Below are 20655 nucleotides of genomic sequence, written 5' to 3' on the forward strand. Positions count from 1 at the left end.
ATACTTGCGTACTATTTGGTAAGAGCGCAAAAAATATCAGTGACATGGCTTCAAATTAATTTCGCGCGATTCGCCGAACAAGGTTCGAGAGCCACTCTTAATGGACTTATTCAAATTTTCTGTTTGTTTTACAGACTAAAAGACATTTTTTTAAAATTAATAAGCAGAAGTATGTCATGTAAGTATAATTTTAAGCATGTCTTTCGAAGTTATTTGTGATTCTTTAAGTGCATGTGAAATATTATTAACCGTTTATAAAAGTTGACATGTAGATCTAGATCCTATATTTGTATCAGACTTAAATTTTAGTTACTAGATCTAATTATTTAAGGATTTGAACTTTTCGTCGCAGCTTTATATCATAGGTGGGAATTTATTATTGAAAAGCTTCTGGTAATGAACCAAGGAGCCGGTGTTTTGATTCGGGATTGCATTTATCAGGCATCAATATTGCTCGTGTGAACTTACTGGGCCGAACTTATTCTCTACTTCGTGTTTCTACTTCTACCAGTTCGCGACCGCCATCAATTACTGATGATACTGTCACTTCTATGACATGTTAGCACTTAAAACATGAGACCTGAAGTTCTAGAGCCAGTATAATCTTTACATCGGATGACCAATTTTTAACATTTATAATTGAGACTTGAGTATGTACATGTACAGTGACACCACCAAATAAAATATAAACGATATGGCATCTTCTGTAGGATGTTGTATGGAAAAATAATAGTGATCAAAAGAAGTGGTGCTGACGGTGCCCAGTTTCCTTTAACAACCAGCAACTGTTTGTTTGGAAGGTTTGTATTTACATGTAACTTGATTCTCTGTGAGTTCAATGTGTATGCTTATGTCCTCTGTACACATGTCCTTAATGCTTGTTGTTTTTTCTACTCTCCCTGTGATTAACTTTTCAATTAAAAAATGATAATGTATGGGGTAACCGATTACCTTATCAACTCAGGGGTTTCAACTTTATACCCAAGCCATCTGACTCATGACAGGGTTGCCACCCATACTAGTAACAACCACCTTTGTAGTTACACATGTACTATGTCCTACTCTACATTTATTTCTTAACTTGTCTGAAATGACAATTATATACAGCAGGGAAGCATAAACCAAGAACTCAAAACAGCTAATTTCAATTTTGCCTTTTTTTTTCTTAAAAGAAAAACATTTCAAATTTAATAATTAGGACACATTATGATGTGTTTTCCAAAACCTGTTGACAGTGGACACATGTTCTTCCCACAGCCAAAGGGTTGGACCTGGAATGTCACTCAGGAATTTTATGACTCCATAACAGTGGTAACCCCATGTGAATACATATCATAATAGGGATAATTTTGTTGTTTTTTTTTAGTGGAATTCCTATATTAAATTGGAAAGTAAGACAAGATAGATTGTCAATCTTGATTATTTACTTCTCTTAATTTTGCATTTTTGATTCTCTGATCGTAGATGGAACAATTGCAGTACACTGGTGGATTGTTGTCCCTTAATTTTAGATAGGTAATCATAAATGCGCTGAAAACTATGATGATCATTCCTGAACTTGAATTTTACATTTGTTTGTTGTGTACAATAGATATTTGGATGTTTCTAAATTTAAGCTTTTCCTCCTTTCCAAAAAGTTCTAATCTCATAATGGGAGTAAGGCTGTAGTTGATACATTTCGTTTGTAAGTAGCCAGGGAATAACCTACATGTAAATTGATGTAATACATGTTTGAATGAGGCCTCAAGGACCTTTGATAAAAAATCTTGTAAAAAATAGTTCATGAAATGTATTAAAAAAAATGTGGAAGGACAATGAGCATGTTACAGGTATGAAATATTTTTCTGTAAATCTATAAGTATTGTATTGCATGTAATTATTTTTGATGTTCTAAAATGTAGCCTTAGGCAACAGAGGCATAACTTCAGTTGTATGTAACAGGAAGTGATATTACACCCCTTCTCCATCTATTATAGATCAGCAGTATAAATCAGTAACTGGACTTCTGTATCATTATTTTTCATTTGTTTTTAGAAGTAATGATTGTGATATCAGAATCCAGCTTCCAAATGTGTCTAGAGAACACTGCAGGATAACTGTTGCAGATAATGGAGAGGTAATAAAGATGAGGGTTTTCCCAGAAATTTGTGATAATGGTGAAGTAATGGTAATTTAAGTATTTTGAGTGCTCTGTTGTGACAAAAGGTGATAAAACTTGCAATAAACAGCATTCATCCTAGTGTTATGGGTAATAACACAACAGGATTACATGTTTATTTTGCACTTACACTTTTATCACACCATAATTAATTACTAGGCTAGGATTGATTTTAAGGTTGTTTCCTATTCCATTAAGAAATTAGTGGTCAAAAGCAAACTTTTGGTTTCAGTGCACTGGTTTTTATTAAACTGCAACAGAATTGTTGTGTAGCAGAAGGGTAGTTCCTACTACTTTTAAGGAAGGAAGGACATAAAAGCAGGGGCTTTAATGTAAGAGGTCCGTAATGACCAGAATGTGGGTCAGAAATCAGATTTTCTGTACATTGGTATAGAAAAAAAGTTTCTATGGCTAAATACATATTTTGATGTTCTGGTCAGAATCTTATTTTATCCTAATCCAAATTAATAGGCAGTGTTCTAGGATTCCAGTTTCCCATCACCTTGGGCAAGAGAAATTTAGGTGTGGGAACGTTAATTATTAAGCCCCACTTTCCCTTTGGCAAGTAGAAAGCTTGAATTTTTTTTTGAGGATTTGTTAATTTTTGGAAGCAAACTTCAAGTTTTGGAAAGTTAATATTCATTTAGGGTTTTCCTGTTGAAACCTAAAATTTTGAAAAATTCTGCTAAGTGTATCAAGATTGAACATACATACACATGTACTTGTCCCAGCTGTTTTCCATATGTGTGCTTTTACCCACCGATGGCCTTGAGCTGACATTTTCATTTTGGTGGGTTGTTTTTTTCTCTGACATATTCACCATAACCATTCTCCTTATATTTTACTTGCAGGTCTTCCTCACTAACCTTAGTGCAGTGAATCCTATTACAGTAAATTCTAAGTACATTGAAACATCACTGAGGCTCAATCATGGAGATGTATTCACCATCATCGATCGTTCATTTAGATTTGAAGCTTTAAGTGGTAAATCTCCTATCAGAAGTCCTGGGAAAAGTTTGAAGAACAATGTTTTTACTCCAGTGAAAGGATCTCCCAGTAAGACTTTTGGAACTCCTAAGGTACAGTTAATATGGTTAAGTTCCTTTATTAAGTAGTTAATAACAAGTAAAGTGAAAAAAAATATGAAGAGTAAGAATTGAATGGTTAAGCCAAAGTATAGAAAATAGTACATGTATTTGGTCTGGCCCATTTGGTCTGTCAAGTTCACTGTAAGCCATCAACCCCTAAATGCAAAATTTGGTGGCCATTTACTGGGAATACTTAGCTACATTTAGAAAAAGAGTGGACCAGTGGTTCATGATATATGGTTTGTTGGTCTATCTTAGATTTTGACTTACAGCTTAGAAATTTTTCAGAATGTTTGAACATACAATTGAAATGTGCTGACCCAAGATTTTTTTTTCATTAAAAAAAATTACCAAACTTTAAGTACAGTTGGACTTATTAGTTTCAGTATTTCAAAGACTTACTTGGCATGTTCTTGCTTTTTGGATATTGCTTCATTTCCTACATATGCCCTTTTTTGATAGAGGACATTGTACTATACATGAATGTTCAGAGACATCATTTATGTCTGTCCTCTTATTAATTGCAGTATTCAAAAGATTTACATGGCATGTTTTGTTAGCTTTTTATATAACTTCATTTCCTGTAAATGCCCTGTTATTGATAAAGGACATTGTATTTTAATGTATGTTCAGAGGCATCATTTCTTGTCTGCCAGACACAAATAGGTTCCCAAGTTTTTTTATTTTATATTTGCATGCTTCAATATGGAGTGTGGTGGCACATCTCTTTTATTTAGTTTTACTTCTGTAAGAAAATGGTATACTAAGAAAGTATAATTGAAAGGCTACCAACTTCCATGGTAGGTGTGTAATCTTTCATTATTTTCAGCTATGTACAAGTATTTCTTTTCCTAAGCGTATAAATATTGTGGCATTTATTTCAGAACATTGATATGAATGAAACTTGCCCCTTAAGACCATTGTCTCCTAAGAAGACCCCAAGAACTTTAACTCCACAACCTACAAAGGGTGTGAAATCAAATACTCCAAGACACAACTCTACGCCACCTGATATGAAACATGCAATGAAGATACTGACTCCTAAATCAAAACCACCTTATCCTTCCGATGATATAGTTTCTAGTGGAAAGAAAAAAAAATCTAGAGTTCAATCACCATCACCAGTCAGAAACACTTCATTAAAGAACCATGTTTCAAGAGCAGATACTAAAACACCAAAATCTAAGTCTCCTGGTAGAACACCTTCAAAAGTGAAAGAAACAGAAGATACAAAACTTAAAACTCCAAATGTAAAGACGCCAATCAGAATGCCAATACCAGCTAAATCACCAGGCAGATCACAACCTATGACCAAGTCACCAGGAGTTAAAACTCCCATTAAATCTTCAGTCCGGACACCTGTAGCAAAAACACATGAGAAAACTATGACACCATCACCAAATATGAAGTTACAAGTTGCCAAAACACCTGCAAAATCTCCAGGTAGATCAGTATCACCAGCTATTAAGAGAACTGTCAAATCACCAGCTAGATCTGGCAGATCCCCATCACAAGGTACTACTCCTGCTAAATTAAAAGCAGGTAAAACACCAGCTAAATCTCCTGGCAGATCACCATCAGCTAAAACACCAGCTAAATCTCCTGGCAGATCACCAGCCGCTAAAGCACCAGCTAAATCTCCTGGTTGGTCAACGTCACTAGATAGTACAAGTTCTGCCAAGTCACCAACAGTTGAAACACCAGCCAGATCACCAGCAGTAACACCAGCTAAATCTCCTGGTCAGTCAACGTCACCTGCTAGTAAGAGTTCTGCCATGTCACCAGCAGTTAAAACACCAGCTAAATCTCCTGGTCAGTCAATGTCACCGGCTAGTAATACTCCTGCCAAGTCACCAGCAGGTAAAACACCAGCTAAGTCTCCTGGTCGATCAGAATCACCAGCAAGTAAGAGTACTGCTATAATACCAGCTAGATCTCCTGGCCAATCACCATCACCAGCTGGTAAAAGTCCTGCCAAATCACCAACAGTTAGAACACCAGCTAGATCTCCTGGCAGATCACCGTCACCAGCTGTTAAAAGTTCTGCCAAATCACCAGCAGTAACACCGGCTAGATCTGGCAGATCATCATCACCATCAGCAAAATCTCCTTTTACTGTGTCTACTGCAAAGTCTGTCAAAGCTAGCAAGTCTACTCCACTTGCAGCTAAAAAAGCTACACCAAAGTCTGAAAGAAAATCTCTACCTGCAGGTTTGTTAAATACTTTTAAAACAGAAAATATACTTTTAAGTGCATTTTACAGATAAGTTGAAGAGAAGCATAGTTCTTATGCAAGTTCTTAGTACTGTAAATTGGGATATTTTGGTCAAAGTTTTATTTTGATTTATTTGGTGCCTCTCATAAAAGTGCCAAAATTAAGCTAAAATATAATGTATGCAAAAATCCAAGATTACAAGTTGTATGTGATGGCAAATTAATAAAAAGAAATACATGTATATGTAACAATTATGTTATATGTAAGTTTGGACAGGAACTAACAAGTGTCAGCATACAGTAAAACCTCAGTGCTTTCATTAAGAGCCGGTACTTTTACCCGGCTACAGTAGCGTCTGGTACCGGCAGAATAAATTAAAAGCAAAAATCATGAGGAAAAAACTAGTAAATAGATATCTAAGATCAATCTATCTGTAGGCTATGGGTATGTCTCCAAAATCGCGATCTTTAGTCTTTATTAATGTTTATATCAATTGGTGTCTTTGTTGAGGTCCGCGTCAGATTCTAATTGCTAAGCATTTTAACCAACGACGTTTTAACGTAATGTCTATTTATAGAAAACATGTGGTGACTTAACAATGTCAAAGCAGTCACCGAATATTTTGTGCTGAACATAAAAGCTAAACACAAGTGAAGATTCTATGAAAATGTGTAAAAAAATGATTTTCATATTTGGAATTGGTCATACCCGTCATTTTCCCTGATATTTGTGATTTGTGCAGATGAGTGCATGAAACAAACTTTTACAGAATACGATTTAAGGGACGACCATTCGAATTGGCGGGGAAGGGAAGTTTTGGTAAAAAATATTCTGCAACCCTAAGTTTGAAAAGAACATGTCTGGCCTTTGCTGACAAGAATATAAAAAAGAAATATTGGATCCGAGATTCAACACTGCTATAAATAATAATAGAAAATAAATACATTGTAATATTTTAAAAAATCTGTCCGTAAAAAAGTAAACCAGACTAAAACTGCCAGCCTTGTTCTTTTTCAGAAACAAAGAATTTCTTATCAGACTATGATTTTTAGACCAACATTTCACAATAAGACACATGTATGGCAAGCCAAAATTGACAAAAATTAGTATTTTCTAATATTAAAAAATGATTTTTCAATATTACAAATTAGATTTCTTATATCACAAAACACTTTTTTAATATTAAAAAATCATTTTTAAATATTAAAACTTCAATTGATTTTCTAATATTAGAAAATGGATTTGATGTATTCAATTACGATTTTTTAATATTAGAAAATCATTTTGTAATATTAAAAAATGAGACTGATTTTGCAATACATGTATAACGAAGTGATTTTCTAATATTACAAATTAATTTTCTAATATTACATAATATTACATATTCAATTTGTAATATTGGAAAATGAATTTTCAATATTACAAAATGAATTTCTAAATCTTTTCTAACATTAAAAAAAAAATTATTTTGTAATATTAAAAATTCATTTTCTAATATTACAAAATATTGATTTTTGCCTACTTTGGCTTGCCATACACATGCAATTGCTCTACATGTCACAGTAATAATTAGGCAATAAACAACAAAGTTTTATTATGAAAATAATCAGCACTAGGAACAACCACGTGTTGTGGAATTTCATTTAATAAATGTTTAGTTTTGTTCGTATGCTTTTATTTCCATGTGTTAGTGTTCAACATTTGTTACAAGTAAATAAAAGCCTAAGAACAAAATATGACATTTATCAAAATAATAAAAAATGAACAGTCAACACAGTTTATTAGCATTGGTCTAGAAATGGATCTGGTAGGAATCATGGGGAGCTCCTGGATTTCAGGGTTTTGAGACTTAATTAGTTATGATTCATCATATATCTTGATTTCAAATTCATATATTTTAAACACCCCCCCTCACCAAGGCATTGCCCTGGACCCACTGGGGGGCCTTAAGCAGCCCCCAAACCCCTTGCCAAATTTATTTGGTACCTCCTACTTTCTGTAAAGTACCTCCTATCTGAAAAATTAATGAAGTCCCTGTTACCTGTCTAAACCAGACACTTTTTATAGTCCCTTTATATAATGAAATTTACAACCATGGTAAACCAAACATCTGTCTAAACTGAACCAATTTTAAATTCCAGAAACGGTTCAGTTGAGACGGGTTTCTCTGAAGTTTCAACCCTAAAGTACAACTTAAAATTGAAGAATTTTGCTCAAGTAAACAATTGTTAACATTAAGATGCCTCACAGTATTGACTGTTATATCATTTGGCAAGCACTGAAAGTTAATCACTAGAAATAAGACCTAACTGTTTGTGCTGTAGATAATTATCTCTACTTTGAATGAATGTGAAATTAGTTTGACTTAATAAAAAAAAAATACTTCGTAAACAAAGTGAGATCATATAATTTATTATCATTAAAAAATCATGTAATTTTTTTTTTCAGAAAGGAAGACCCCTTCCCCAAAACAAATGAGAAGGAAGGTAATAACATAAAATACCAAATGGCATGCTATATATTCCATTTTTTCTCAACTTGTAGCTTATGTTGCAAGGTTCCCACAAAGAAATGGCTTGAGACCAAATTGCATGGTTCAAGTTCAAACTGAGATTTTTTTTAACTGTATGCAACATTATTAAGTCTTGACTTGTTGATAGCTGTTTTTTTGCCAGTTCCAGCAAAAATTAAGGAAAACCCTGCTGTTGTGTTGCTACATTTAAGTGGCGATACTAAAGATGGTTTAATTGGAAACTTGACATGTAGGACTGAGGCAAAAATGAAATTTGAAAATGAAAAAAACAATATTCCATGAAATAACCTTCATTTAAGTATTCATTTTAAGCCAAATGAAAAAAATAAGATGAATCATTTGATCTTTATAGATTTTTGACCGATACTTGAGCATTATTATATGCCTGTCTAAGATGTCGTCAACACTTCGGACAATAACTCAAAAACATTTTCACCAACTTTTATGAAACTTTGGTGAATTGTCTATATCTGTTGGCATAAGCTCCTTTCACTTTTTATAAATTTCAGAATTTCACATCCTTGTAATGAATTTTAATTCTTAAAGCTGCATTAGCTGTCCTTCTCAAAAATTTTGTTTCTGTTAAAATATGCCTTAACTCTGAATTATTTCCACTAAATTGTACTTTGCCTGTATAATTTCATTTGATATCCACAAATGAAATGCATTAATAACATGAAATAGGTGTCAATACATTTATTGTCTTGCAAGACAAAAAATTGACCAAGATGAATTTGTATGCATGTGACTTTTGATGACCTTAATTCGTGCATGTGCTGTAGGGTCCATTCTTTAAAAACAAATCTGATTGCAAAGTTTATGGTTAATCATCGGCAAGGAAGACTGATGAACTCAAGCCATAAAAGGAAAATGTTGGAATGTAATGCAAGGATCATTTTGTAATTATAATTGTTGTGATACAATGTGGCACAAATATGGTCAGTATTTGAAAACGTTGTTTTCACAATATTCTGTAGGTATTATTGTCATTTATTGCTTCAATCGCATTATTACAAACTTATTTCATTGAATCAGCAAAATTCAGTAGTATCAGAACTGAACAAATTTGACTGCTAATGCAGCTTTAAAAAAGGGGAATTTTCAAAATTTTCAGACAGTAACTCAAAAACACTTCCACCAACTTCCATGACACAGAATTGTCTATATCTATTGACATGAATTTTTATACTTTAAAAAGGGGGGATTTCAGACAATAACTCAAAAACACTTTTACCAACTTCATGGTACTTTGTTGAATTGTTTATATCTTTTGATGTAAGCTCCTTTTCAATTTTTATCAGTTTCAGATTTTTTCGTTTCTGTGTTATGAATTTTTATAATTAAAAAAGAGATTTTCAAGTTTTCGTGCAATAACTCAAAATACTTTAACGAACTTTCATGAAACTTTGGTGAATTGTTCATATCTATTGACGTAAGCTCCCTTTCCATTTTTTAAAAATTTCAGATGGGTGGGGGACGCTATTTGGCAGGGCTCACAGTATTTCTAGTTGGTCATATAACTTCATTAAAAGCATAAGGACAAGTTAAAAGGGCAGCTCTTTATTAGTTGGGTTTCTCTTAATTAAAATATGTATGTATCTGAATGTTGCATATTATCCAGCAGTGTTCTAGGATTCCCATTACCCATTATCCGTGGCAACTGAGTTTTCAGGTCAGGAAAGTCCTTTGGGAACCTTTGGTTACCCTTTGGGAAGTCAATTTTAAAGTTTTGGTGTGTTGAAAATGAGTTCTTACTTTCCCAACCTGTTGCAGTTATTTCTGAATTTATTTCAGCAGAATTTAAGTTTTATTCTTTAGAAAACCTGATTGTTTTGTTTAGCTTTTTTATGCATCACAATCCTATTGGCGTTTGTAATTAGATCTCTTTTCTTCCTGTCAAGTCAATCAAACACGATCGCTATGCAAAAACAATTATTTTCTATCCGAAAATGATAAAATAAGAAAATCTGGATTTCCAAATTCATAGTTTTGAACTGACGGATAGTTTCTTTCATCATTATATATTTGTTTGCAAATAAATATGAAATGTATTTAGAGGAGTGGGAGCACCCGAGTCTGAGAAAGGTGACTTAAGGGTAAAAAGTCATAAAAATGTAAAAGTTCCCATTCAAGGTTTTAACAGTTATGTTTTTTAAATACAATACTAAATGTTTGAATGGTGGGAAATTCAAAATAAAAATGGATCTCTATAGTTTTGGGTTCACATCCTCAAAAGAGGTAGAGTGCCCCTCTAATGAAGAATCAAAATTGTTATTGTCTTATATTCATTAACAAGAATCAGATAGTAAAAATACATCACATTCTCTGCTTCTTAGAAATGATTGCACTTGTTACCAAATCATATGCACATATTTGTCTTTGATATGTTTCTTTCAATGTGGGTAAGTTCAAATAAAGTCTGGGTAAGTCATTTTTTGGAGGCCACTTAAACATGGTAAGTCAAGTTGACCAAAAAATCCTAGACCACTGATCCAGGCATATAAATTTGTAACTGAAGTCTTATTATAGATGCCAGTCTGACATTGTTGTAAAAAGTAAATTTCCAAACTGTCTTCAGATTTATTTGTCCGAAATTAAACTGGAATAATATCTATGCAGTTACACAATTTAGTATTAATTTGATCAGGTATTTATTTTAAAATCAGTTTTCTATGTAAATCCTTTAACTCGGGTGATTTTATTCCTTTTTTAGACATTGCCTGCAGGCAGTCCGTATGTCAAGGGACCACAAGTTTTCAAGACAGGATTATCTGAGATCAAAGGAAGCCCCGCAGGTAACAAATTTCTTTGTTTTTTTTTTATTATTGTTTATTAACAGGGAAAATTTATATTATTTATATAGACTAAAAAATTTACAAGCTGCTTACAGGCACTTTTTCACAAGAATTAAGTTCTAGAATATTACAATTTTCACTGAATATTGATCTAGGTATAGGAAACATGGTTGAATGGTTATGCAGTTTGAACATATACAGATGCAATGGACACATTTTAAAATGAATTGAAATTTTAACCCCACTTATAGAGTAAGAATGACATGTACTGTTTAACTGGATTTAATTTTTTCATTTCTGATACCACTAAATCTTTTTTTGTTAAATGATGTGTTTACGAAGTCATAGTTAATAGAATAATTCCAATTTTGACCAATTTTAAAGTTCAAGACTGAAATTGTTAACAGTATTGCAGCAAGGAGATGAATTGTGACTGATGTCAAAACTGTCAAAGTTCATTTAATTAGGGAATTTGCTTTAAATATCAATGAAAGATTATGATAAAATGTCTGGCCAGTAGGACCAAAAACAGTAATACTTTTATTATCATTAATATACTTAAAGTGTAGATGGGTATGAACTAAGATATATTGCTTGAGATTTTCTTATATCTTTTTGAAGGACTTGAAATGATGAAAGGTGGAGACAAGAGAAAGTCAACTGATGACATTGCACCTAGTGCTAAGAAGAAAAGAATTTCTTTTGGACCACAGCTGAGTCCTGAAATGTTTGATAAGAAACTTCCTCCAATGACTCCAGTGAGAAAAGGAACAACCCCTAGACGATTGTCTGAACCTATTCAAGTTGATTCTCCTAAGTCTCTTTTGAAAAGAAAATCTATTGCTGTATTTAGGAAAGAATCTACAATAACTGAAGAGAGTCCTAGAAAAGAATCTCCTTCAAAAAAGCCAACACCTGGAAAGAAATCACCTGCTCACAAGGATTCTCCAAAATCTCGAAATACATCTATGAGTAAATCACCAAAAACCACACCAACTGGTAGAAAGTCACCAGTTAATAAGAGTCCATCAAGAAAGTCAGATAAAAAACTATCAAAGAATTTCAGTGGGTCGTCTCCTAAATCTGTTGATATTAGTTACACAGGTATTGAGGAATTGATGATCACACCTCAAGTAACTACTAGTACTCCTAAGCCTGGGAAGAGCTCAGGAAAGAAAGCTAAACGTAGCAGTACTGGAACCCTTATGGGTGTTAAAAATCTTTTGAAAACACCAAAAGAAAACCCAACAGATATAAGCTTCACTGGCTTGTCAGCAATTATGAAAACACCCGAGACTATTGATCATGCACAAGAGACAAAATCTTCAACTACAAAAAAGGCTAAGATATCACCAAAATCTATAAAAAAGACTCCACCCAGAAGAACTCCAACTCCTCGTAAAACTCCAAAGTCCCTGAAAAAGACACCAAAAGCAGTAAAGCAGTCTCCACAATCCTCACTTAAGAATGCTATTGCTATCAGGGCTATTCATGGAAAGTCTAGAACTCCAAAGCTTCCAAGTAACTTGTGGTCTGATGTCGTAAAGAAGGGAATTGTTGAGAAAGGTGTTGCAAGAAGAGTCTCTCCTGAAAAAGCCATTAAAGTTTTAACAAAGAAAGCAAGAACACCAAAGAGTAATAAGAAGGTACCATATGATAATTTGTATAGCACGTTGAAAAATTCACCATGCAATGCAAATACTACTCAGTTGGAATTAGTCGATTCAAAAGATGTTTCTTACACTTGTGTTTTTAATGTGACTTCAATGCAGTATTATTATTGGATATGGCTTTTTAGTATTGATCTGTAAAATTTTGTTTTGACTATGTTTATTAATGGAAAAATTGTTTACAGTGAAGGTACAATTAGGTCACTTTGATATGAGCATATTTTAATGGATGGAATTAGATTTGTCAGGAATGTTGATCCTGCTAAAAAGATTAATGCTTGTTTTTCTTTTCAGAAAATGCCTCCTAAGACTCCTAGAACTAAAGCAGCCAATTTGGCACCAACTACAGGACATGTTGCTTCCCCTCTAACTATTGTAATAAGGAAAAAAATAGCAGGTACTCCAGGACCACTACCAAGGAAAGGAAGGAAAAGCATGGGGATGAAAAAATCCAAGGTAATCATATCTTTTTAGCTCACCTCGCCAAAGGCCATGTGATCTATTGCCATCACTTGGCATCTGTCGTCGTCGTTAACAATTGTACAAAACTCTTCTCCTCTGAAACTACTTCACTGATTAGAACCAAACTTGCTATAAATGTTTCTTGGGGTATCCTTGCATAGAACTGATGTGGGGATTTTTGATTTGTCGAAAAACATGGCCACCGTTACTAAAAATAGAATATAGGGGTAAGACAGTAGATTTTTGAATACATCTCCAAAACTGTCAGGTTTAGCTAAATTCTGACAACTGGTAAAAGTGTCCAGCATGATGAGATCTATCTATGATCAAGTTTTGGTTTTAATTGGTTAAGCCATGTTGGAGTTATTGCCCTTTTTTGAACAATTTTTGCTATTTTTAATGTTATTTCTTTCAAAAATCTTCTCCTCTGACACTACTTGACCAATTGAAACCATATTTTATATGCATGTTTCTTGTGATATTCTGCATAGAACTGAAGTGGGGATTTTTGATCCATCAAAAAATATGGCCCCCCCCATTACTAAAAATAGAACATAGGGGTCTGACAGTTGTTTTTTGCATACATCTTAAAACTGTTAGGTTTAGCCAAACTCTTTCAATTGCTGAAATGATCCCTATTATAAAGTCTTCAAAAGGTCTTCAGGGATCAAAGTTGTCAGGCGACTCCTTGTAAGAGTTAATGCCCTTGAAAGATAATTTTTTTTTGTTTTCAGCTAATATCTTGAAACCTATAATAGAAAGAAACTATCAGTTGCTGAAATGATCTTTATGATAAGTCCTACCAAAGTCTTCTTGTCAAAATTGTTGGACATCTCCTTGTTAAATTTATTACCCTTGAAAGGCAAACTTTAACAAGGTGAGCAATTCAGGCTCCTGGGAGCCTCTTGTTTAAGTATAGAAAAGTTAACAAAAGCTTGAAAGAAATCTTGAATTTTGACAAGGCTTGATAATTCATTTAAATTTGTTGACCTCTTTCTTGTTTACTATACTATATTAATATACATAAAGAGTAAGGATTTTGTGCTGAGTGAAGCAGAGGTGTAAAAGCTTTGATAGGTTGAATATACTTACACAATGTATTTACAGGAAATCAGTTTTCAAGCAGAGGAATTATTAAACATGAAGCCAATTTCTCTATTCCTTGGAATTCTTCAGCACATAATTTGTTTGGTCAGGTAAAGGTGCCTTGTGTTGCCAATGTCAAGTAAAAATTTTGAACTTTTAGGAAACTGAATTGAATGTATATTTCATTGCTTTCAGTTAGATTGATTTAAATCAATGACAGAACAAAGCACCTCTGTGATAAATTGTCTTATTATCTTGCTTTCTTTAACTTGACAGAAACAAACTCAAGTAAGACTGTCTGGAGTTGCAGATATGTTCCAAACACCAAGTCCAGGTAATCCCTCAATAACATCGGACACCCCTCACTCCTTATACTCTGATCTGCCAGAAACTCCAACTGGACCTGGAGAAATGATTGTATCACCATTGTCTGCCACTAAGAGGAAATCTGTACACACACCTAAAATGTCTGGGTTAAAGACATTATTCAGCCAGTCTAAACACACAAGTGAAGTCAAAGGTGGTGGAATAAAGCAGTTGTTAGCAACACCAAAACAATTGAAGCCTCCAGCTAGTCCAACTGGTGTTAAAGAAATGTTTCAGGTAGGAACATGCAGTCAATTTGACAAAAATACTTCAAGTTTTGTCACAATGGTGTTTTTTTTATTACTGTGATGTAATTCCTTACAATTAATTTCACTCTCAAGTTATGACTTTTTGTGATATTGACACATGTTTGTGAGAAAGTTTCAAAAAAAAATTTTTGATGCTAAACATAATTCAAAATGTTTTCTATCTAATTAAAAACAAAATATTTTAAGATATAAGGTTTTTTCTTTATTTTTCCGAACTTGTTATTACACCTGCTGATAGAACAACTTCTCCTAAGCCACTGATTTGATTTGGAACCAACTTTATTAAGAGGTATATATAGATGTGCATGTATGAAGATTACTTTTGTCTGATGCTTTCAAAGGATGATTTTACAATTAAATGTTTAAAGTTTTTATGAAAGAAATTTTACATTTTCAGACCCCAAAATCAACTGGAAGGAGTACAGTAAAAAAGTCTGTAAACAAGAAGTCACCAGCTAAGTCAACAGTCAAAAAGATTTCAGCAAAATCATCAACCAAAAAGACTCCAGTCGAAATTGCTTCACCAGTTACAAGGTACAAATGTCACAATTGTCCAAGATCATGAAAATATCGTTATTAAATGAACATCATGGTCCAAACTCTTTGATAGAAGAAATTTTTAATAAATAACAACACCGACATAATTTTAAAAATGAAAAGATAGGAGAGGGATTAAATGACAAAGTAAAGCATAAATAACAACTAGAAAACCACAGAAATATTCTATATTGACTTGCTTTTTTCCCTCTTCCCTTATCAATTTTCGAAATGCTTTTTCTCTAGTATCATATTGAATCAGGCTACCCTTTCAGCCAGGGTGAATGCAAAGACTTGTCTGTTAGCAACCAAAAACGTGCAAGAGATAAAACTTTTAAGGAAACATGTTTTTATACACTTAAATAGTTTCTCCAGTTTCCCATGATAAACAATGTGATTTTAAAATGGTTCAATTAATTACTAGACATATATCTTTTTTTCTTTCATATGTCAATTTCAGCAGAGGGAAAAAAAGGGCAGCACCAACTTCACCAGATGTTCATGAAGTGGTTGTAGAGGCTCCTACTAAAAGGGCTAGACGTGGAGCAGTTAAGAAAACACTAGAGAAGACACAGGTCACAGCATCAGCATTGCAGAGAAGGTTTGTAGTTCAGTCTTGAAATTCATCCAACAAAGGAATTTCACTACTAGTCAAGGTCCAGTATTGGTAACTCAGTTTTTTAGCTTGTCTTCACTTGACGTCTGTCGTCGTTGTTGTTGACAAATTTAAAAAAAATTTTCTCCACTGAAACTACTGGACTGACAGGTTTTAAACTTGGCATGATTGTTCCTTAGGGTGATCTACACAAAATGACTGTTGGGATTTTTGATCCATGAAAAAAACATGGCCGCTGTTACTAAAAATAGAACATAAGGGACAGGTTGCAGTTTTTTGCAAATTATTCAAAATTGTTGCCATTAGAAAATTTCTGTCTGGGTAATATTGTTCAGCATCATGAGACAGACCTATGCCAAAATTTTCAAAACGATTGGTCAACAGATGTAGGAGTTACGGCCCCTGAAACAATTTGTTTGCATTTTTTGCATGTGCAACTTTGAAAATCTTCTCAAAATCCATTTCACAGAATTCAAGGAAAGTTGACATATATGTTCCTTAGGGTATCCCACACAAATTGACAGATGGGATTGTTAATTCATGAAAAAACATGGCCGCCATTACTAAAAATAGAACATAGGGGTCAGATGGCATTTTTTTGCAAATAACTCAAAAACCATTGCCTTTAGCTAATTTCTGGCATGGGTAAATGTTGAGCATCATGAGAAGGACCTTTGCCGAAATATTAAAACCATTCATTGACTAATGTAGGAGTTATGACCCTTGAAACAGTTTTTTTGTTGTTTTTTTTTTCACATGTACAACTTTTAAAATCTTCTCTGAAAGATCATTGAATGAAAATAAGCATAATAGTTCTTTAGTGTATTGTGCTCAAAATGACTGTTTTGATTTTTAATCCGTGAATAGATATGGCTGCTTATACTAAAAATGGAACTTAGGGGTCATAAGACAGGTTTTTGAAAAAAATTCAAATATTGTTGCCTTTAGCAAAATTCTGGTTCAGGTCATGAAATTGCTATGAATAATTTTAGTTGATTTCAACTTAGCCTGTCTCATTCCTTAAGTTTTTCAAATAAGCAAATGGTTAACCAGGTGAGCGATTCAGGCTGTCTTGAGCCTTTAGTTGATGTTTTAAGGTAGAGTAGCTTCATATTTTAACACATAACTCATTAAAATTTTAACTATGATTACAACATACATTTCACTACAGGCACTGAATTGTTATTTTATTGAATAAGCAGATGTTATAGGATGTACTTTTTTGCATGGTTTAATGTTGGATATTAAACTCTAATATTTAACTTTCATTCTGAATTTTGTGTTGAATTATTTTGTAGGGAAAAAACTTTAGATAAAGAACCAATGGAAGAAGTTGCTACAGGTATGATATTTTACTTAATATTCAGATTTAAAATTTGTATTCCCATCACAATTATGTGGCTTTAAAATAAGACTTAACAATAGTTGAATGCTTTATTCTAACCTCAAAGGATGTTTCATGGTTTAATTTAGAGTTAAATCAAAAAGTGATAAGTTGGTGGGCTGTTTTTTGGTCCAATAATATGCATGTTTAAATTGCACTTCAATCTTTACTTCTACATTCTTACTTGATACAGAATTATACAGGAAGAAATCCTATTGCTTACCTATTGAAATAGCACAAACCACATTAGAGTGAGACCAACAATACTGTCAGATGGTGCACTTTTGTACCCTCCTAGTTTTGTGGTGGAGAATAAATTACGCACAAAATTTCAATTGCTACAACCTAATATTCTGATTAATATTTTTCTGGAATAGACTGGAGTGATTTCTAGCTAACTTCAGTTGATTTTCATGATTTTTATTTTTTAAATAAATTTTTCTCTTTAGCAACACCAATTTCTGCACGATCAAGAGGAAGAAGGGGTCTAAAAGTATCTCCAAAAGTAGCGAGATCATCAAAAGCTGCACTTAGAAGTTTTCCTGAGAAAAAGGTCTCCCAGAAATCTCCTGTTGCTAAAAAGGGAAAAGGGAAGGCACCATCTCCTTTGAAGAAAGAGGAAACTCCTAAAAAGAGAACTACTAGAGGAGGCAAAGTAATCACACCAATCAAGGTGGCTGAAAGTTCTAGAAATGAAGATGTACCAGCAGCTTCGATATTAAATGATGCTGAATCTAAAAGGAAAGAAAAATCTGCCAAAAAGGCAACTCCAGCAAAAAGGACAACAAGAGGAAAACGTGCATCTCCACTCAAGAAATCGCCTGTAAAAAGAGTAGGAAGAGCTATAGCCAAAAAAATAGTGTCACCAGAAAAAACTAAGACAGCTAGTCCATCAAAACCAGTTGTAAGAGGAAAACGAAAAAGAAATGAATCTTCTTCTGAAGCAGAGCCCCCTAGCAAAAAAACAGTAGAAGTAGAATCTCCTCCAGCAAAATCGCCTATAGTTAAGCGTACAAGGGGTAGAGGAAGACAAGCCTTGAAAACACCGGTTAAGTCCTCTAAAATGCCTAATAAAACAAAAGGAAGGAGGGAAAAGAAGGCTGAGACACCAAAGAAATCACCTGCTGAAAAAATTACACATGGTATAGCAACAAAAGGAGTCAAAATCTCAGAATCTACTCCTGAAACTTTACCAAAAGTTCGTGGAAAGACAAGAAAGTTAGCTGCTTCCATGAAAAAAGCTGCAAGTCCAATTAAGAAAAATTTGCCTGAAGAATCTGCTTCTCCTAAAAAGTCTCCATTGAAAAGAACAAGAAGAGGACAAAGAGTTGCCAGTCCAAAAATTAAGACCCCGGTCAAGGTAAAATCTATTAAAAAAAATACTGATCAAAATCAGGCTGTAGCTATTATTTTGACACCAGTGAAGACTAGGAGAGGAAGGAAAGCTAGTCCTCTTAAAACTGTCAATGCTGATGAAACTTCAAAAGCAGAACTTAAATCTACCACAATACAGCCAGCTTCTCCTGCAAAAATTGCAACTCCAGTTGCTTCCAAAAAAGGCGGGAAAAGAAAGGCATCTTCACCAGTCAAAACTGTAACACCCCAGGTCAATAAAAAATCTGAAACTGTGGAACAGCCTGTGAAAAGAGGAAAGGCAAAAACTGTACACAAGAATACTGGTACTACATCAACTGGGAAAACAGCAAGTCCTTCTCCAGTAAAGAGAACGACACGGAGTAATCCTAAACCTAAAACACCAGCAAAAGGGCAGAATGCTACAAAAAAAGGTACTCCTAAAGTTTTGAAGGCTTCTTTAAAGACAGTAAAAGCTAAGACTGCTTCTCCAAAACAGAAGAGTCCAGTTAATAGAGTGACTAGGGCGCGAAGATAGAAATTGTACTATGTACCTCTAGACATTTGTGTAAAAAACTAATGTAAATTCAGTATACATATATTTATGGGGAATTGAATATTTAACGATGGTATGATAAAAGGAATGAACACAAAACTAAATTACAATTGTTCAATGACATTGTTCTTGTCATGAAATGATAAAAAAAATCTCTTTTCAGTGCTATCAAGTATTACCATAATTCTCAGATACAGTTGATAATTTATTTGGTGCTTTGAAATTCTGCTACACTTATTCCACATTTAATAAAAGTAGTATGAAATATCTTTTTTTACTATTTTAGCTGAGTTTTTATGTACTTTAATGTAAATTATCAAGAAGGGATTTTAAAAAAAAATACAATTTTATGGTTTTGTACTGAAAAGCATGTTATTAATGGGTATTTATTGTCTGTCAGTGTTAAGCTGTCATTAAATTATTTTATGTAGAAGTGTTTTAACATTGATCAGATTTGTTTGCTGTCCTGTTATTATAATGTTTTATGTTTTGTACCTTTTATTTCTCATTGTTATACTGGTATTTCATGAGGTATCTATAAACATCAAGTTTTGCATTAATTTGATAACGATAGTATAATAAAATAAGAGACTCACATGCAAGCTTTTTGAATATGTATATTTAAGTTTCAATTAACAATTAACCATATGGAAAACCTAGTTCATAACTTGCATGTCTTTATTTGGATTGTAATATATTCATTCTGTCACTTGATATGGTACCAGTCTTGATAAATGTGCAATACACATAGACTTGATTTGTCAAGATTAGAAACACTTTACTTGTGAGTTTAAAGTTAAATTAGCACCTTCATTATTTTAATTGTTGCAAGAGAATGCTTTATTCAAAAGAAAAAAAAAAAAATATTCCTGGATTTAAATGTCTGTATCATTTATCAATGTAGTATTATAGACATATAAATGGAAATTTAGTTTTAAATAGTTTATGTATATAAATGATTTCATTATTTGGTATTCTGCTAATCAATTAAAGGCAGCTAATGTTTTATTCTAACCACTTTCATAACCTATTATTCAAAAAGTTAATGGTACTCAGATTCTTTTGATATGTTCTCTTAGTTCTTATATAACTTATCTAATGAACATGATAAAAACTTGTTTTTGTTTTAATTTCTAAATTTGAAGGTAAAAAACTTGTTTCAGGGCTATAAAATTATTTTAGTATTTTAATTTTTTTTTCATTTCATCATACATTTATATTAGTTGGATGTTGCTTCATTTTTTAATCATCATAATTTTTTTGTCATCTTGCATTGTCACTCTACATATCTTTCTCATTTTTCATTGTTCTTTAATCTTTCCTTCATTTCTTCCTGATATAAATTTACTTTTATGCAATATTTTTAGTCCAATTTGTTGGTGTCTATTATTACCAATTTACATTAAAATTGTCAGGAGCATTGTCGTTTTACACTTTTTAGCTCACCTGGACTCATGGTTTCTTGTGAGCTGTTGTCATCACTTCCAGTGTTCTGATGTTATTTAGTAGCTTTTTTTTTAAAGTCAGTGGATTGTTACCAAAATTGTTCATGAGTATCCTTTGAAAA

General features: G+C 33.1%; 1 protein-coding gene across 2 annotated transcripts; it reads left to right on the forward strand.

The window, feature by feature from the left end:
* Nucleotides 1–21: 21 nt before the first annotated feature.
* LOC148622677 (uncharacterized) lies at nucleotides 22–20508 on the forward strand. 2 transcript variants are annotated; one of them, XM_088572701.1, is made up of 14 exons: nucleotides 22–178; nucleotides 711–800; nucleotides 2035–2116; nucleotides 3010–3237; nucleotides 4131–5457; nucleotides 7910–7947; nucleotides 10708–10789; nucleotides 11411–12435; nucleotides 12754–12915; nucleotides 14284–14610; nucleotides 15040–15176; nucleotides 15640–15780; nucleotides 17094–17137; nucleotides 17629–20508. In XM_088572701.1, coding segments are annotated over exons 1-14 (5127 nt in total). In that variant the 5' UTR covers nucleotides 22–176; the 3' UTR covers nucleotides 19071–20508. The 2 variants fall into 2 exon arrangements, with proteins under 2 accessions (XP_088428827.1, XP_088428828.1); XM_088572702.1 differs by having other exon boundaries at nucleotides 15643–15780.
* The last annotated feature ends 147 nt before the right edge of the window (nucleotides 20509–20655 follow it).

The sequence above is a fragment of the Perna viridis genome, chromosome 3, assembly GCF_037379345.1.
Source record: "Perna viridis isolate PV_CMFRI_1.1 ecotype Kerala chromosome 3, ASM3737934v1, whole genome shotgun sequence".
Taxonomy (NCBI): Eukaryota; Metazoa; Mollusca; class Bivalvia; order Mytilida; family Mytilidae; genus Perna; species Perna viridis.